General features: G+C 47.0%; 1 protein-coding gene across 1 annotated transcript; it reads right to left on the bottom strand.

The window, feature by feature from the left end:
* Positions 1-1480: 1480 nt before the first annotated feature.
* Positions 1481-19240, bottom strand: LOC115386138 (ribonuclease inhibitor-like; the record flags this gene model as incomplete). The annotated part of the gene is made up of 7 exons (XM_030088357.1): positions 1481-1499; positions 1564-1578; positions 1872-2054; positions 15973-16155; positions 17255-17428; positions 17754-17942; positions 19161-19240. Coding segments are annotated over 7 exons (843 nt in total), but the record flags the coding sequence as incomplete, so codon positions are not given.
* Positions 19241-19261: the final 21 nt, after the last annotated feature.

Below are 19261 nucleotides of genomic sequence, written 5' to 3'. Positions count from 1 at the left end.
ACAAATCAACAAACAGCCAAAGAAACACACATCGACAGCAGACACGGTGCTGTCCACGCCCGCTGCACACCCACACACACATACAAACAGGCATATTGAACCCAGAGGACGTCTGCAGCTCCATGTTTCCACCAGTCCACTGACCTCTGACACGTCAGGAAAGTTTCTCTACACACGACACAAAACTGACTGACTTCAAAGGACTGAAGCTGCAGAACATTTTTTTCTTTTTGTTCATCAAATTTTTTTTTATTCTGCAAACAAACCATTTTCCAGTCCCAGGCAGATTCTCTGAAGCAGACTTGACTTCTTGACTCCAGACCTGGATATGTAGACACAGTGTTCAGGATCCACTGATGGAATCCAGGAATCATTTGATTTTATAAAAAAAGGAGCTTCACTGTTTCTGAAGCAAAGCTCTGAAGTCTGTCATTTTTCTCAACTGATTCATGGAGTCAAACTCCATCTGTCTTTGTCTGGAACAGATCTGCAACCGTTTTAACATGGAACTCTCCTGGTAACCAGTGAGTCACATCCAGAGGAACCCTGGTTCGATGCTGGACACTTGTAACTCTTCAAACTGCGGATCTTCTGCTGGTTCCTCTGTCACTCACTGCTGGATGAAGCTCTGCTCTCAGTCCCACCTGCAGAGAGATGAGAGGAGATGATCAGAGTCTCTGTGAAGCAGTGAGGACTTCAGTCCTGTTCAGAGCAGCAGTCAGCAGCTCAGAGCTCATGAAGGACCACCGACATTTTTCTCCTAAAGTCAAAGCACACTGGGACACGGCCACACTGTCCGAAGGGGAGGGCTGCTCCTCGAAGAGGCTGCCGTGCTCTTGATATCATACGATAACACATGATATAAAGAGAAAATAAAAAAAAACATCTCATTTCACTGAGCAAGGTCGCTCTGCCCGTCCCAGCCACATTGCTCTGTGATTTATAGCACTTCTAGCAAGGGTGAGTACATGATATATGTTTTGATCTGAAATGAGTTCTTTTCTTTATGCAATAGTTACTTTTGTATGGTTCATTCTATATAAAAAGGTAATTTCCATGTTTGCTGCTGTCTGGGACCCTGCTGAGCTGATTCTCGTGCTTCCTGAGGTGGCGAAATAACAATATATAGGAAAAAGTTGATGTCCGACAGGTCGTGCATTGTATTTTATTTTGAAAATTCTGGTTTAACTTCCTGTCTGGTGCTTTCTCAACGACAGCGAATTTACGAGATTTACGAGAATGGGTTCTAAGTGCTGCGCAGTACGATTCAAGAACAGTGCGACACTTTCGTGTGCGGTGGAAATTGTGGGTGAGAGTCAAACACTGGATCTCTGTTCTCACACTGACTGTGTTTAGTCCAAACCTGCTGAAAGCAGCATGGACTCACTCCAACCATCTACTGACCTCAGAGTCTGCAGGCTGCAGTCTGGACTCTGCTGAAGATCAACCAGCTGCTGCACATCTGGATCCTGCAGCTGGTTTAAACGCAGGTCGAGCTCCTTCAGGTGGGAGGGGTTGGACTTCAGAGCTGAGGCCAGAGAAGAACAGCTGATCTTTGACAACCTGCAGTTAAACAACCTGAATAAAGAGAGAAAGCAGCAGAATCAATGAGGAGGAACCAATCAGATGTGTTGATGGAGAAATGAGCAGCTCCACATTACTGAGTCCTGATCAATGAGCTGTTCTGTTGTTGTGGATCTTCATCACACACATCATCCACATGTCAGCACAACATTCACACACCTCCTCATGTCCACACACACCAGTCAGCTGCTGCTGAGCTCAGTCCACTCTCTCACTGCAGGATCAGAGTCTCAGATCACAGCTGCTGACAAACATTTCTCCTTCTACAAAAGTAACAGTCAACTCACTCCAGAGTCTGCAGACGACAGAGTGGACTCTCCAGAAAACCACACAGCTGCTCAATTCCTGAATCCTGCAGAGGGTTCCAACCGAGGTCCAGATGTTCCAGATGTTCCAAGAGGGAGGGGTTGAACCTCAGAGCTGAGATCACAGAAGAACAGCTGATCTCTGACAAACTGCATTTCTCCAAACTGAATAAAGAGAGAAAGAAGTGAGATTAGAGGACAAAGTGTGATGTTGAAGTCATTGAGAGCTGAAGAAGGTTCAGACTGGAAGAGTTTAGAAATGTAAAGTCCAAACAGCTGAAGCCAACAGGAGGAGAAGAGCTCTTTACTGACACATCTCAGATCTTGTGTTGGGAATCACATTGACAGAGTGTTTTGTGATCAATACTGATTCATATTTAACAGAGATAGGTAATGATGTAGTTCTGAAGACCAGTCTCAGTCTGCAGACCGCTCAACAGAAGACCGCTCTGTGTGTTTTTGTTTGGGATGTGTCAGCAGGGGAACAAATGTTCTTTTTCTCTTCCATACTTCCAGAAACAATGCTCTGGTCACCAACTCTTTCAAACTCTCCCCTCTGGAATCTCACGACAAATGAACAGTTTAATTCTGTCTTCCACCGTTCTCATACACAAGGCCTCAGTCCACCACTGACAATCCTCAATGACAATTCTGACAATGTTACATGGACTACCACACTAAACTTGAGACTGTCCTTCCCTGGAAAACAAGCACAGTGGTTGTTAATTCATGCCTTAAATTGCAAACATGCGGCATGTTTTAAAATCAAGTGCCCCCTAGTGGGATGTTATCATGGCAAGGCGTGCCAATCTGGAGTCATGAACCGGCAGGCTCCAGAACTGTTCACGACTAGTTCACGCACAGTTCACGACCAGTTCAAGGACAGTTGGCACACAGTTCACGAATGCGCCTGTCAGTGTCGCGAACTGGCACGACGCATTCAGGACATATTCACACATAGTTTGCGCAGTTTTCGAGCTTCCTGCATTGGCACAACGTGGTTGCGCGCGCAATCACGCACATCATATACTAGTAAAAAGGGGGCTTCCCCAACCCCGGGTCATTTTTGGATTTGCTTTGGAACAGACAACATGCTGAATGCCAGAGACACCATCATTGCAGAGAAGATGCCTGAAAGTGGCAGCTGCTCTGTGTTGAAGAGCAGCAGAAAAGGCGCTGCCGAGGGCCCCGAGCTGAAGGGGGCCCCGACGGACGGCTGACATCAGTCAATTTCAATGACAAATTAAAGGCGCTACACTTGATGCTGCAACGACAGTGGGTCGAAAATCCCCCACATGGGGCCCTTCTCTGGGTACTCGTCGGTGGCCACGACTGGCACGCATCCTCCCGCATTGTCCCGACGCGTTCACAAGGAGTTCACAGACAGTTGGTGCATAGTTCACGACCCGTTCGGGATATTTTGTCCTGACCAAAATTTTGAACATTGCAAAATTCTCGTCCCGACATGGCACGCAGTCCCGACGGGTTTACGCACACTTCACGCCACTTTACGAGTGGTTTGCGACTCGATTCGTGGCAATGCGTGCCACAGAATCGTGCAAGTGTAAATCTGGCTACACACACACACACACACACACACACACACGATCATACTCGCACACCTTCACCCTCACATCCACACTCCATTCTCTCAGTGGCAGGAGGGGCACCGTGTCACCCAGGCCACCAAAGTGCTCCAACCCCATCAGTCCAACCGCACCTCGGAAGAGGTCCCCCACCCCTGGCTCAACCCACGTCACGCCGGAGTGGGCACGGTCCCCTTCCCCCCAGCCGTGACCGTCGGGGTTGAGGGAGGACCTCGGCCAGGCCCAAGTGGGGCCTTCAGCGGGGTGCTGGGACGAGTCCTCCTTGCAACCCGTGCCCTCCCTGGGTGTTGGATGTGCGTATAAATTGCGCATGTCTGGATTGTTAGGGGCTTTGTGTGAATCTAAGGTGCGAGTTAAAATTGAGGGGGAGTTCGAATCCAGGCGCTCTACCGCTGTCAGGCAGGAGAACTTCGGGCGTGAACATGCTCTAAAACAGCTGGCAGTGAGAGGCTGGCTGATCTGAAAATGGCTGGAAGGCAATGAGTTAATATCACAGATGAAACTGAGCTGGATGTGGCCCCTGAACTAAAACATGTTAGACCCCCCGGACGAGAACATGGAGAGAAGAGGAGCCACTGATGCAGCCCAGAGAGAAAGAAGAGAAGATTTTAGCCGTCTGTTGATCTGAGGTATGGATGGACAATGGAGGACTGAAAGTTAGGATCAAGCATATTATTCCCCCTGAAGAGTATAAATCTCTCCTCATGTGAAACTGGTAGGGGGCAATCCTTTCAACCCCACCCCACCTGCCCATTTGGGAAAATGAAATTGAAGAACTGCAACCTCTTCTCCACAGAACTCTAAATCCTTCCACATTTGATGAGTGATTTGTTTCTAACTTCAGTTGTAAATCCCAGTTGAAATCCCAGTCTAAAGAAATCCTCTTTAGATGAGACTGATCAGACTGATCCCTGTTGTTCATTCGTTCTTCTTCAGAAGGTTGGAACTCTGAGGAACTGAAAGAAGAACTATGGTTCTTCTTTTCCCTGATTTGATCTTTGATCTTGTGGAGAGCTGAACTGATGTGAAGACCAAACAGAAGCAGAGTCCAGTGGAGGACATGTCAACAGCCAAGGTTACTGGACAGAAAGCCAACAAGTCCAGAGTTTGCAGAGTTGCTGAGAGTTTGGAGCTCCAGCTGGGAGATCAGTGACAGCTTGATCCAGGAGAGATCAGCCTGCTTTGAAAGCTGAAGGTCAACATGGAGCGTGTCAGAGGTTCACAGTCAATGATCCACTGCAGCTCCTTTCTTCTTCTAGCAAGCTTTGAAATGTGGAGCTGCACACGGCTCTGCCACAGTCACAGGACTGAAGACCAGAGAAGAAGCTCCGTTTCTCCTGGAGATCCTCAGTGTGGATCACTCTCAGATCAGCCTGATGTCTGACCTTTAGTGTCAACACTACTTTACTGAAACACACTCAAACATGGAGTCTGACCTCAGAGTCTGCAGACGACAGAGTGGACTCTGCAGAAAACCACACAGCTGCTCAACTCCTGAATCCCGCAGAGGGCTCCCACTCAGACCCAGATGTTCCAGATGTTTCTGGAGGGAGGGGTTGGACTTCAGAGCTGAGGCCACAGAAGAACAGCTGATCTCTGACAAACTGCAGAAGTCCAACCTGAATAAAGAGAGAAAGAAGTGAAATTAGAGGACAAACTTTGATGCTGAAGTCATTGCTGATGACATTGTTGTCATCGTTGGGAGCTGAAGAAGCTTCAGACTGGAAGAGTTTAGAAATGTAAAGTCCAAACAGCTGAAGCCAACAGGAGGAAAAGAGCTCTTCTCAGACACATCTCAGAGGTCGTGTTGGGAATCAAATCTATAGACCGTTTCGTGATCAATAATGATTCACATTCGACACAGATAGGTAGTGTTCAGTGGTAGCTGTTGGTCTTCCAAAGAGGGGAAGCTCATTTTTAGCATACATTGTAATATGTGTCTGTTTTTTGTATGTAAATTCTATTAGTTTTCATGTACGCCCTGTCAAAGTTAGACAGATCCCCAAAGCCCACTTGTGACCAGACAACACCTCCCTGAGATAGTTTCATCCAGAGGCGTGGCCAGCAGGACATTTTATTGGTGACAGCATTTCCAGTCAGCAGCTCACCTGGTCAGATCAGGACAGCAGAAAGGACCTGTTACTTTTCCCCACCTTTTGCACCAGCTCAGTCTTAGGAGTTGATCTGTCCTGCAGTTTAACACCAATTTTCTCTTCGTAAGGAACACTAGCAAATGGCTTCGCCAAAATCCGGTCCACAACATTCAAATTGTCTGCCATTGTGCACAGCTTGCGAGCAGCTGGAGCTGCTGGGCGAGGCTAGAGAGCTGTGTGACCGCCTGAGTGTGAGTGTGAGAGACGAGGAGAAGCTCCACGGCTGCTGGTCGAGGACAGAAACCGCAGAGTGACCTGAACGAGTCTCCAAACACAACGCTAGTCGTTTTTCACAAACACAAAGTCTCAGAGGATCAGCAAAGCCTCCGAATCAACTCAGAACAACAGAATGAAAAACTTCAGAAGCGCTTTGGTGCATTTTTTTACTTCAAGATCACCGATTTGCTCATTTCTCTGTCAATCAAGCTTCAGATAGATCATCCAATCAGCATGCAGAAGCCCAGCCTCCAGGCCAGCCCACTGCCCATAGACCCCCATTGAAGCACAGTAGTCCAATCCAAAGCATTATCCAATGAGCGTCCAGTTTCACTGCAGCAGAACAACCCACTCTGGCTTCCGCATGGACGCTCAGCGTCCAGCTGTTTAAAGCGCCGTGCCGCTGCGAGGAGGAGTGAGAAAAAAGCCGAGTCAATTACCTGAGATAAGTAGCTGATTCTGAACAAAAGATGAACGTGTTGTAGCGCATATTTAGTCAATGAAATGTTCACACAACAGTAAATATTGGACCACTTATTTTTTGACATTTCAGGGGAAGTTGAGCTTCCCTTGCAGTCTTAGAGCAATCGCCACTGGGACTCGTGTTGTAGTTCGGAAGACCAGTGTCAGTCTGGAGACTATTCAACGGAAGACTGCTCTGTTTTGTTCTATGTTTTAGTTGAAGAGGTGTCAGCAGGGTGACAGATGTTCTCTCTCCCATATTTCTATAAACAATGAGAGGAAGTAACTTGAGGACAGCATCCTTGGATGTTCACGGGCTAAATACGCTGATTAAAAGAAGGGAAGTGTTCACTAAGTTGAAAAAAAGAGAATATTCAAGTCATGTTTCACAAAAAGACACACACCTGTCACAAAAAGAACAGGATAAGTTAAAGGTCTTATATTATGCTATTTTTCAGTCATGTCATATAGGTCTATGAAGCCCAAAAACATAGTATATAAGTTTGTTCGCCCGAAATTCATCCTTTGTTCGGAGTTTGAGCTGTCTACAAAGTCGCTTTGACGAGCCCTCCTCAGAACAGGCTGTTTCTGAGCCTGCTTTCCGGGATGCACCTGAACACGACTGGCCACGCCCAATCACTCACTCACACACACACACACGCTGGGGGCAGTGGAGGAGTGAAATCCCTTTATTTCAGGATAAGGGGACCAAAATCAAACTTAATCGTTTCAGCTTGAGTTTCAGTTTCATTTTCACAAAATGTGGTGTCGCGAGACAGGGAGGAAACAGACAGTTTTCACATTTGAACATTATAATGAGGCTACAGCAACACATAGTATGATAAGAAATGCTTCCCAAACTGAAAAAAAGCATAATATAGGACCTTCAAGAAAATTTGGGTATAAAAAACACATTTTACAGCTCAAATAAGGAAGGACACAAAAATGGAGTGGCCATATCAATATCTAACTGTCAACTTTGAGGTAATTAAAAAAATGCAAAGACAAAGTAGGGAGATTTGTAATTTTGAAAATCGGGAAAGAAGATAATAACGTGATTCTGTTGATTAATGTTTAGGTAAGGTACTTTATTTGTCCTTATACAGTGAATGTACAACAAAATTCTTTCTCTGCATTTAACCCATCCTTCGATGCCGCTGAAGCATTTTGTAAGGAGCAGTGGGCAGCTGTGGGGAGCACCCGGGGACCTATCTCCGGATGTAGAGCCAGGCTAATGGTCAGAACTACCTGACTGGAGGAGTGACCGATCGTGCATGTTATCAGTTGATGGGGGAAACCGGAGATCCCAGAGGAAACCCATCCAGACACGGGGAGGAACATGCAAACTCCACACAGAAAAGACCACACGGTCCAGGGATCGAACCCGTGACCTTCTTGCTGTGAGGCAAGAGCGCTAACCACCGTGCTGCCAAACACACAGTCCACCTCATAAAAATAAACGATTCTTTCCACTGCTCTACACCTCAGTCTGGATCCTCCAGAAACAAGCACAGTGGTTGTTAATTCATGCCTTAAATTTCAAACATGCAGTACGTTTTAAAATCAGGTGCCCCCTAGTGGCCATGTAAATAATGTCACGAACAGAACGGACTGACAAGGTTTTTTTGTTTCTTTTGCGGAGCGAGTTGCAGTCAATAGTTACATTTGACCACAAATACAATTATCTGCATTGAATGTATGAAGTTTAATTTTCAAAACAGAACAAAATCTCTGGAATAGTTTCTGAAACAGATCAGAAGCCACAATGTGAATCACAAAAACAAAAGAAAACAGAAAAGTCTATAGGATGGAGAAATCTCTCGATTGTAATTTACACAATGGTTTTCTAAAGACAAATATACACTTTATCTTCATAATTTCCACTTAGTTTATGGATGTGATCTGCAGTTTTTTAGTTTCAACATGCCTCCCGACAGCGTTCGCTGCAGAGCTGTCACTCCGAGGCATCCTTAGCATCTGCGACGCTGGTTGCTAAGGACTCTCACCTCCAACCCGGAAGGAAGTTGATGTGCATCGCGAACTGGATTTTTTTTTTTTTTTGAGGACAGATACTAATCAACTAATAAAAGTTGTGCACAAATACGCTTCTGTGCATTAAATAAGAACTTCGGTTTTTATTTTCCAAATATCTGTTTTTGATTCAGTAGTGTATTCATACTGCTGAAACAATTGCGTTCCTCTCCTGTTGTAAATCAATCAATAAATCAATCTGTCTGTATTTATGTATTATATCAAAAAATTAATATCAAACTAATCCTAAACCAGTTATTAAAAAAAAAAAAAACAAATGCAGCAGCCCTAACAGATATGTTTTCTGTACCAGAGTCCCAGTGTGGCTTTCGAGCAGAGCGCTCCACAGTGGACATGATCTTCTCCCTTCGTCAGCTGCAGGAAAAGTGCAGAGAACAACCAAAGCCCCTGTACATTGCTTTCATTGACCTAACAAAAGCGTTTGATTTGGTCAGCAGGGAAAGGCTGTTCTTGCCTCGTAAACCAGACCCGCCCACTCCTCATCCACATTTGGATTTAGAGTTACGCTTAGTCTGGATAGGAGCCCATTGAAACTTCTTGCAGGGGGCGTCGGTTACTCCTTTGACTGACAACGCACTTCAGCCAAACAGCGCTTCAAAACAAATACGTCATCAAAATGCGTTAGCTTCTCTAAGGGTTAGCATTAGCTCATTAGCTCTAGCTTCTCTACACGCAAAGAAACGCGAAAACGTCTTTTCCTGTTAGAAGCTCACCAAGCGCAGACTCTTGCTCTTGCTTGATTGTTGTAATTCTTGGTATTTTGGCTGTAACTTTACTGATTGCAGCTTTCAGACGATGGTTAAAGTTAAAGTCCGTCATCTCTGATACGTGCAGCAATAGTGTCATTTCCGATTTAGCCGCCGGAATTCGCCAAAAAAATTTTAAAACAAAAAGCGGCAACGCTGATTGGCTCGGCCGTTTCAGGACTGCGTGAAATCCCCTTCTATGGGCTCCTACCCAGACTGAGCTCATCTCCAAAATCCAAACGGATGAGGAGTGGGCGGGGCTGGTTTACGAGGCAAGGGCTCTTCAGTCTCCTGGTGAAAATTGGATGCACCCCAAAACTGCACAGCATGATCAGACGACAGCATGAAGGCAAAGGTGCAGTCTAAAGGCAGCATGTCCGAGCCCTTCGACATCGAGAGCGGAGTGAAACAAGGATGCGTTTTGGCGTCCACCCTCTTCGGGATCTTTTTCTCCCTGCTCCTAAAGCAGCCACAGAAGAGCTGTACCTGCACACCAGATCAGATGGGAAGCTGTTCAACCTTGGCAGGCTGAGAGCAAAGACTGTTCGTGAGATCACGATCAGGGACTTGCTCTTTGCTGATGACGCTGCAGTCACCTCACACACAGAGCAAGAGCTCCAGGAACTCATGAACAAATTTTCTCAAGCCTGCAAAGGTTCCAATGTGTCAGCCTGAAAAAGACCGATGTGTTGGCCCAGGATGTGGAAATGCCACATGTCACCTTCATCGACAACTGAACTAAGCGTTGTGCACCAGTTCACCGACCTTGGGTTCACAATCAGTGACACTTTAGTCAACCAGCGCATTGGGAAGGCTGCAACTGGCACAAGTCATCATCTGGTACAAGATCTGTTGGCCGACCGAAGCTGAGCTACAAGGATGTCTGTAAGCGTGACATGGAAGCTCTGGACATCAACACTGCTCCTTTACATTTATCCCTACATGAACTTCCTGCATTGTGGTCTTGTTAAAGTATTTCATAACACAAAGCCTATTTTTTTTTTTGTTCTTCAGTTCTGTGGCTTGGAAGAAGCCTAGTGCCAGGCAGTCCTTGAGATGAGCTCCAAAAGGTCAATTAACCCCCTAAAGCCCTGTGGGACATGAAGCCTGCTGTGACCTCTGATCTCTGTTGCTCATTTACTCTTGTTTTTTAAGTAGCTGATTTTTCATCCTTTATTGTTGCTGTTGTTGTGACATTGATTCTTGATAGTCTTCAGAAATACAACTAAAAAATTTTAAAAGGTATGAACAAAGCATTTCCTCGGAACAGCTGGTATCTGGGTAAAACTCTGCTCACCGCATGTAAAAAGGACATTAAAAGAAACTGGTATAAAGTTGAACGCCTTTCCTAAAACAATGAAATGACACAGTTGTAGGACTTTTTATAATGGAAACAATGACTTTATTCCCTCAGAAACAGAAGTGACTTTTGGGAAAAACGGGGAAAAAAGTTATCGTTTGCTGCAAAGGAAGAGGATGTTGCCCTCTTGTAATTGCAAAACAATGGACAACTCACTAGGTAAACTTGTGGAAACCTGCAATATTCCTTTTTGCTTTCTGTTCTGTTCTTTGCTTCTTTTTGTTCTACATAAATGTTGAATGAGGAGTGAGACACCAAAAAATTAAACAGGCTCAAGCATATTATTCCCGCTGAAGAGTATAAACTGGTAGGGGGCAATCCCTTCAACCCCACCTCACCCGACCGAATTTGTAAATTGAAATTCAGGAACTGCAACCTCTTCTACACAGAACTCTAAATCCTTCCACATTTGATGAGTCATTTATTTCTCACTTTAGTTGTAAATCACAGTTGAAATGAGGAGTTAATCCTCTTTAGATGAGACTGATCAGACTGATCCTTGTTGTTCATTTGGTCTTCTTAAGAAGGTTGGAGCTCCGAGGAGCTGAAAGAAGAACTACGGTTCTTCTTCTCCCTGATTTGACCTTTGATCTTGTGGAGAGCTGAACTGATGTGAAGACCAAACAGAAGCAGAGTCCAGTGGAGGACATGTCAACAGCCAAGGTCACTGGACAGAAAGCCAACAAGTCCAGAGTTTGCAGAGTTGCTGAGAGTTTGGAGCTCCAGCTGGGAGATCAGTGACAGCTTGATCCAGGAGAGATCAGCCTGCTTTGAAAGCTGAAGGTCAACATGGAGCGTGTCAGAGGATCACAGTCAATGATCCACTGCAGCTCCTTTCTTCTTCTAGCAAGCTTTGAAATGTGGAGCTGCACACGGCTCTGCCACAGTCACAGGACTAAAGACCAGAGAAGAAGTGTGGATCACTCTCAGATCAGCCTGATGTCTGACCTTTAGTGTCAACACAACTTTACTGAAACACACAAACATGGAGTCTGACCTCAGAGTCTGCAGACCACAGAGTGGACTCTGCAGAAAACCACACAGCTGCTCAACTGCTGAATCCTGCAGAGGGTTCACACTCAGGTCCAGATGTTTCAGGAGGGAGGGGTTGGACTTCAGAGCTGAGGCCACAGAAGAACAGCTGATCTCTGACAAACTGCACTTCCTCAACCTGAATAAAGAGAGAAAGAAGTGAGATTATAATAAAAAAGTTTAATGCTGAAGTCACTGATGCTGAAGAAGGTTCAGATTGTAATAGTTTAGAAATGTGAAGTTCAAACAGCTGAAGCCACCAGGAGGAGAAGAGCTCAAGTTGGGAATCAAATTTATAGACCAGTTTGTGATCAATGATGCATTTTTAACAGAGACAGGTAGGGTTGTACTGAAGACCAGTCTCAGTCTGGAGACCAGGCGTTATGAGGCAGTGTTACTTATTAAATTGTGTGTCATCACTCTGAAAGAGCCAAGAATCAAACTGCTGTCACATGATTCACCAATGATTTCTGCTTCTGCTCAGTGATCAGTGAGTAGTGAGTCTTCATGTTGACAGACAGGGGCGTCACTAGGTTTTAAGGACTGGGGGGGCTCAGCCCTCAGGATTTGAAGATAGATAGATAGATCGATCGATAGATAGATAGATAAGTCTTTATTATCCCGTGAAGGGAAATTTGTTTCCACAGCCTTTCATGTCAGTCAAGATGTTATGGACACCATCACATACACCACAAGTAAGACAATAAGACAATTACAAAAACAGAGAATTTACAACAAAGAACATTTAACTGAGATTGGCAAGTATGTCAGTGAGGTACCCTGTTCAGTACAGCAATAGCAGATCAAACAAAACTCTTGTTAAAACGGGGCCCGTCTACATTGATAAGTCCGATATCTGCGCCCGGAGGGAAGGAGGTGGAAGAAGTTATGAAGAGGGTGATCTGTGTCATAGTGCACAAGCACAAATCTTCACACAAACAGCTAACAGAGACTGAGAAATTTTTTTTTATTTCAACTTTCTTTTTTTTTTATTTAGTCAAATAAAATTGTCTTGTATCCAAACTGCCTCCATCACCTGTTTGAAAACCTCTGCGTCAGTAAATAACCTGCTGTGCTGTGTGAGCTCCCTGCTGCTTTAAGGGCCACGCTTTGTTAAAACAGCATGCTGTTAGCTTAGCTGTTAACCAGCAATGAACGAGCTAGTTTTGAAAGATTCGTTCATCCTCCAACATCACGAAGTGGAACAACATCTCAACTTCTGAGATGGTGGAAAGGAGATTGAAATGCTGTGCGTCTTGGACAGAACCAGACAGGTTGTCAGGACACTTGTCTAAAAACTAGGCTCATCGCCACTGCTGTCCAGAGCTCGGAGGTAAACTGGGGGCCTCTGTCTGATGTCACATCCAGTGGCGTGCCGAAATGGACTACCCATGTGGATATGAAGGCCCATGCCACCTCTGCTGACATCGACGCCAGCTCTGACGTCTCTGGCCACCTGGTGATCCGGTCCACCATCGTGAGGAGGTGAGTAAAGCTTTGGGAGGGGGGCAGTGGATCAACGAAGTCCAGATGGATGTAGTCGAATCCTTGTTCAGGAACTAAAAAACGGTTCCAGCTGGGCCTTGGAGTGGCTGTGAATTTTGCCCAACTCCTGACGTTTTTCCTGGGGGCCGGCCAGACGAACCTCGCCCCCACCAGCTTTACCGATGCCTTCACCCCAGGCTGCGACAGCGCGTGGATGGCGTCGAACACCCGGCGGCGCCAGTCTGCAGGTGCCATAAGACGGGGCTGTCCTGTGGAGACGTCACCAAGGATCGTAGCCCCATCCTCCTGGAACGAAACCTCCTCCAGCCGCAACCCTGTGGCGGCTGTCCTGTATGCCTGTACTTCGGAATCAGCCTGCTGGTCGGTGGCCATGGCAGTGTAATCCAGCCCCAGCAGTGCCCCAGAGACCACGTGTGTCCTGCAAAGGCAGTCAGCCACCACATTGCTTTTACAAATGTCTGTGGTGAACTCTGTGATGGCAGAGAGGTGACGCTGCTGTCTGGCAGACCACGGCTCGCTGGTCTTGGACATGGCAAAAGTTCGGGGTTTGTGGTCCACAAAGCTGTCTCTCCAGCAGGAACTGAAAACGATGCACGGCGAGGAAATGGGCCAAAAGCTCTCGGTCAAACGTGCTGTATTTCCTCTCGTTGTCATGCAGCTGCTTACTGAAAAATGCCAGAGGCTGCCAGGCCCCCTTCACCCAGTGTTTACACACCGCATCCACTGCGTAGTCCGAGGCATCAGTAGTGAGCGCAACCGGCGCTGCCGGTGACGGGTGTGCCAACATGGTGGTGTTGGACAACGCAGCCTCGGCCTTCTCAAATGCCAGGATCCCCTCTGGGGACCCGATCATGTCCTGTTTAGCTTTTCCGCCTTTCAAAGCCTCGCACAGGGGGCGCATCAGATGAGCTGCGTGCTTGATGAAGCAATTATAAAACTTCACCATGCCAAGAAACTCCTGCAGCGACTTGGTGGTGCAAGGACGAGGAAAAGCGGCGATCACCTCCACCTTAGCAGGCAAAGGAACCATCCCGTGAGAGGAGACACTGTGGCCCAGAAACTCAATCTCCGAGAGCCCAAACTGACATTTGGCTGGGTTAATGATCAGTCCATACTCAGTGGTGGGGCAAGGGTCCTTGGGGGCTCCAAGTAAGAAATTCATCGGGCCCCCACCCCATGCGTGCACACAGAAAAAAATAGTTTTTTTGGCATACGATTTGCACCTAGCGGGGACCCCCTAAAAGCTGAGGCCCCAGGCAAATGCCTGGTTTGCCTGTTGGCACACCCCGCCTCTGTCCATACTGAGCGTTGGGTCTGCCTTTTCCCTGCACAGGGAACGCACACGGTGGTATGCAGCGCCTCGCACGGGAGTCAAATCGCTGATGAGACAAAAACACTGCATGCTGTCTTCCTTATGTCGATCCCTCACGGCGGTGACTGCAGCAGGTGCGTCCTCCTCCGGCAGGTACTGTTGCTCTGGCGGCCATGCAGCATGGACATTGAGCTGGCATGACGCGAGCAGGATCCTGTCGGCCTCAACCGCCAGACCCCAGCAGTCCGTCGTGTGTAACAGCGGCGAAGTGGTCAACGCGGTGCGTACCGGGGCCAGCACCTGACGCAGGAACAGGTGGACGAAGAGGAAAGACGTGTCACTTGATCCCAGCAGCGCCAACATGCTTTCCATCAGCTCTGTCAGTTTGCTGTCCCCCAAGCCGTTAAGGAACAACAGCCGTTCCGCCCACGCCACGTCAACCAGTTGGAACAGACTGAGGAGCTGCGCTTTCAGGGCGGCGTACTTGTCCTGGGCTGGCAGATTCCGCAGGAACCCCATCACACGGCGGGTTGTGGATGAATCCAGAGCCGCCACCATATAATAGTACCACGTCTCATCAGTCGTAATGCCTTTCAGCCGGAACCGGGCCTCAATGTGCTGAAACATTGGCTCTAGATTGTGCCTCCAAAGATCTGGCAGCTTGAGTGCAGCAGTGTACATGGCGGGAGCAGCCTGCGCTCCCGCACTGTCACCCGACTCCACAGACATGATGCTCGAACGTCCAGGGTCACCAATGTGGAGATCGCGGAAAGAGGAGATAGACGAGGGATACGGTTCAAGTGCGATTTATTCTTCACACACACCAGTGACAGCTGTCATCCCAGGAAGCGCCATTGACAGGTTACTTCCTCACTTATAAACCCTGCCACCAGTGCACACACCTGCCCATGTCAGCAAGGCCCGCCCCTTCTAATGTGAGAAATCCCTGCAACACAGACACCACACCCTCCTGTTTTCCCACTGATGCAAATCTGTCGTAATGATGGAGACCTTTAATCCATGAGTCCCACAAGTCCTACTCTTTCATTTGGAAGTTTTAGTGTTTCCATAGTCCCAGAATTCAATATTCTTTGAGTCTTTAATTCAGTGAAAATGCTCTAAAACGACTGGCAGTGAGAGGCTGGCTGATCTGAAAACGGCTGGGAGGCAATGAGTTAATATCACAATATCACAGATGAAACTGAGCTGGATGTGGCCCCTAAACTAAAACATGTTAGACACCCCCCCCCCCGCCCCCCCCCCCCCCCCCCGCCCCCGCATGGAACATGTAGAGAAGAGGAGCCACTGATGCAGCCCAGAGAGAAAGGAAGAGATTTTAGCCGTCTGTTGATCTGAGGTATGAATAGACAATGGAAGACTGAAAGTTAGGCTCAAGCATATTATTCCCCCTGAAGAGTATAAATCTCTCCTCATGTGAAACTGGTAGGGGGCAATCCCTTCAACCCCACCCCACCTGCCCCCATTTTGGTAAAAGAAATTCAAGAATTGCAACCTCTTCTTCACAGAACTCTAAATCCTTTCACATTTGATGAGTGATCACTCTCCGAACAGCCTGATGTCTGCACTGTAGTGTCAACACAACTTTCACAGAAACACACTCAAACATGGAGTCTAACCTCAGAGTCTGCAGACGACAGAGTGGACTCTCCAGAAAACCACACAGCTGAGAAACTGCTGAATCTTGCAGAGGGTTCCAGCTCAGGTCCAGATGTTCCAGATGCTTCAGGAGGGAGGGGTTGGACATCAGAGCTGAGACCACAGAAGAAGAGCTGATGTCTGACAAATTGCAGTTCAACAACCTGAATAAAGAGAGAAAGAAGTGAGATTAGAGGACAAAGTTTGATGTTGAAGTCATTGAGAGCTGCTTTAAGATGGAAAAACATCGCACAACAGTTACGGGTTTGAGGAGTCATTTTACGGGTGGTAAATTATTACATGACACATTGGTGTTTTTTTTTTTTTTTCAATCTAATTGAAAGCAATCATATTAGAAGCATCTGTACTTAAAGTGTAAAGGAACAGTTTCGGTGATGATGTGCTGGCTGTGTATAACTGGCCTAATCCTCCGGTCAGAGCAGACGCAGTTATACACAGTATGCGGCTTGTTGGAGCACGTAAGATCCAGTAGTTTCTTCGGATCTCTGCGAAGATTCTCTCAGGGCTGGCTTGGTGCAGGTGGGAAGGGGCAGGCTTCTTTCCGGAAAGGACGGTGTGGAGAAGGGACACACTGACCAGACTGGTCCTTGTTGTTCATTTGATCTTTGATCTTGTGGAGAGCTGAATTGATGTGAAGACCAAACAGAAGCAGAGTCCAGTGGAGGACATGTCAACAGCCAAGGTTACTGGACAGAAAGCCAACAAGTCCAGAGTTTGCAGAGTTGCTGAGAGTTTGGAGCTCCAGCTGGGAGATCAGTGACAGCTTGATCCAGGAGAGATCAGCCTGCTTTGAAAGCTGAAGGTCAACATGGAGCGTGTCAGAGGTTCACAGTCAATGATCCACTGCAGCTCCTTTCTTCTTCTAGCAAGCTTTGAAATGTGGAGCTGCACACGGCTCTGCCACAGTCACAGGACCAGAGGTGGACAGAAAGTACTTTCCCATGCCATGTTTTTGTTGTGCCCAGTCAGTTAACAAAGGGCTGGGCTGATTTGAATCACCTGCAACAAACAGTTCTGGGCCCAGGTGATCACAATCAGCCCAGCTCTTTGAGAACTGACTGGGTACATGGAAAACATGGCATGGGAAAGTACTTTCTGCCCACCTCTGCACAGGATTAAAGACCAGAGAAGAAGCTCCGTTTCTCCTGGAGATCCTCAGTGTGGATCACTCTCAGATCAGCCTGATGTCTGACCTTTAGTGTCAACACTACTTTACTGAAACACTCAAACATGGAGTCTGACCTCAGAGTCTGCAGACGACAGAGTGGACTCTGCAGAAAACCACACAGCTGCTCAACTGCTGAATCCTGCAGATGGTTCCGACTCAGGTCCAGATGTTTCAGGAGGGAGGGGTTGGACTTCAGAGCTGAGACCAGAGACGAACAGCTCATCTCTGACATCCAGCAGTTCTCCAACCTGAATAAAGAGAGAAAGAAGTGACATTAGAGGACAGAGTTTGATGTTGAAGTTATTGAGAGCTGAAGAAGGTTCAGACTGGAAGAGTTTAGAAATGTAAAGTCCAAACAGCTGAAGCCAACAGGAGGAGAAGAGCTCTTTTCACACACATCTCAGATCTCCAGCTCACACAGCAGCTACACACCGAGGACTTCTGCTCTTTTTCATGAAGACACATGAGCTGAGTTTAACAACAAACACGAGGAAACAAAGCAAAGTTTTGTCTGACTGGACAACTCTTGATTCTTGGACTCCAACAGATTCTACCTTCAGACAGTGAACTGACCTCAGAGTCTCCAGTTGACAGTTTGGACTCTCCAGTCCAGAACACAGAATCTTCACTGATGAATCCTCCAATTTGTTTTCACTCAGGTCCAGATGTTTCAGATGGGAGGGGTCAGACTTCAGAGCTGAGGAGATCACTTCACAGTCAGAATCAGAGAGGTAACCGTGAAATAATTCATGGCCATAAAGTCTGTAAAGAGACAAAGACGACAGGAACCTGCTATGAGAGAGGACACTTAGTTAGATTCCTCCTGTTTGACATTAAGGACTCGATTTTCATAGACCAGGCGGAGGAGGGGTGGAGGCGGTTGGTGACCTGGGCACAGAGAAGGGGGAGGACGCAGGGGGACAATTCCTCATGGGACACAGAGGTGGGAGAAGCGAGCAGAGACGGGCTCAAGTCCAGAGGTAGAACCAGCACTTTCTTCACAGCCGGGGCGGTGGGGGGGCGGGGGTTGCTGGAGGTTGTTGGGAACTTATACATTTACTGTAAGTGTAGAAAACCAACGTTTAATCGAACGACTTACAAGTTTCCGTCGGGTTTTTACCATCTGTTGGTCAGAAGTTAACCCGGAAACCAGTTAATTCAAAACATTGGCAGGCGAAGCGGAGCCCCGGTGCTTTACACCGAGACATGCCGCTCGGTGGGGCGGTACTCCAGCAGGGGGAGTGCTCGCTCTTCGAGCAGCGTATCATGGAAATGTTGGAACATTAATTGAGCAGAGATCCAGCAGATAAAAACACATTGCTCGGCACTGAGGACTACTGGTTGCAAAACGAAAGACCTGAAAATTCCGAGAAAGACTACGTGCACGTCCCAGCACGTATTTTCCGCTTCACCCAGTGCCCTTGCAAACGAGGATTGGTGGCTCGCTTCGTATGGCATCCGTGTATACAAATGCGTTTAACACAATTGTTTTCAATCGAATTAAAAAAACACCCATGTAAACTGGGCCACTGAAGGACAGAAAGTGTCTTCAGCTGCTCCTCAGTTCAAAAAGTGGATTGGTTTTCCTACTTGGACGCCCTCTAGTGGACTGAACATGTACAAACTAGTGCTGGTAAAAATAACCCGTAAACAATCCATGTTAATGTTTCCAGTTTAACATGTTATGAAGGGGGATTGACTGCCACCGCCGCCATTTCTGTATCCTGTCCAATGGGAAACTGCTACAGATCAGCGAGTGATATTAAAGTAAAGGAATCATTCTTTATTAAAGGAACAATTCCTCCATCAAAAAATGACTGAATAGTTCTCTGAGAAACAATGAAGTGATATGTACACAATTTGTGAAGCAGCGAAACGTGCACGAATGTCTGACAGCTTGAGATTAAAGAAATACTGAAAATGACAGGAAGTACTTCCTACAAATATCACTGAGATACTGATCAGGACGTGTGGACTCACCGAAACTTCCTGCAGTTCCTCACAGCTGGGATCAGTCTCCGTCGTCCCTCCTCTGACGTGTTGTACTCGTTCAGGTCCAACTCCTCCAGGACCTGGTCTGA

The sequence above is a fragment of the Salarias fasciatus genome, chromosome 3 (assembly GCF_902148845.1).
Source record: "Salarias fasciatus chromosome 3, fSalaFa1.1, whole genome shotgun sequence".
NCBI classification, from domain to species: domain Eukaryota; kingdom Metazoa; phylum Chordata; class Actinopteri; order Blenniiformes; family Blenniidae; genus Salarias; species Salarias fasciatus.
The sequence above is the reverse complement of the archived record's forward strand: the minus strand, read 5'-3'. Positions and strand labels throughout refer to the sequence as shown.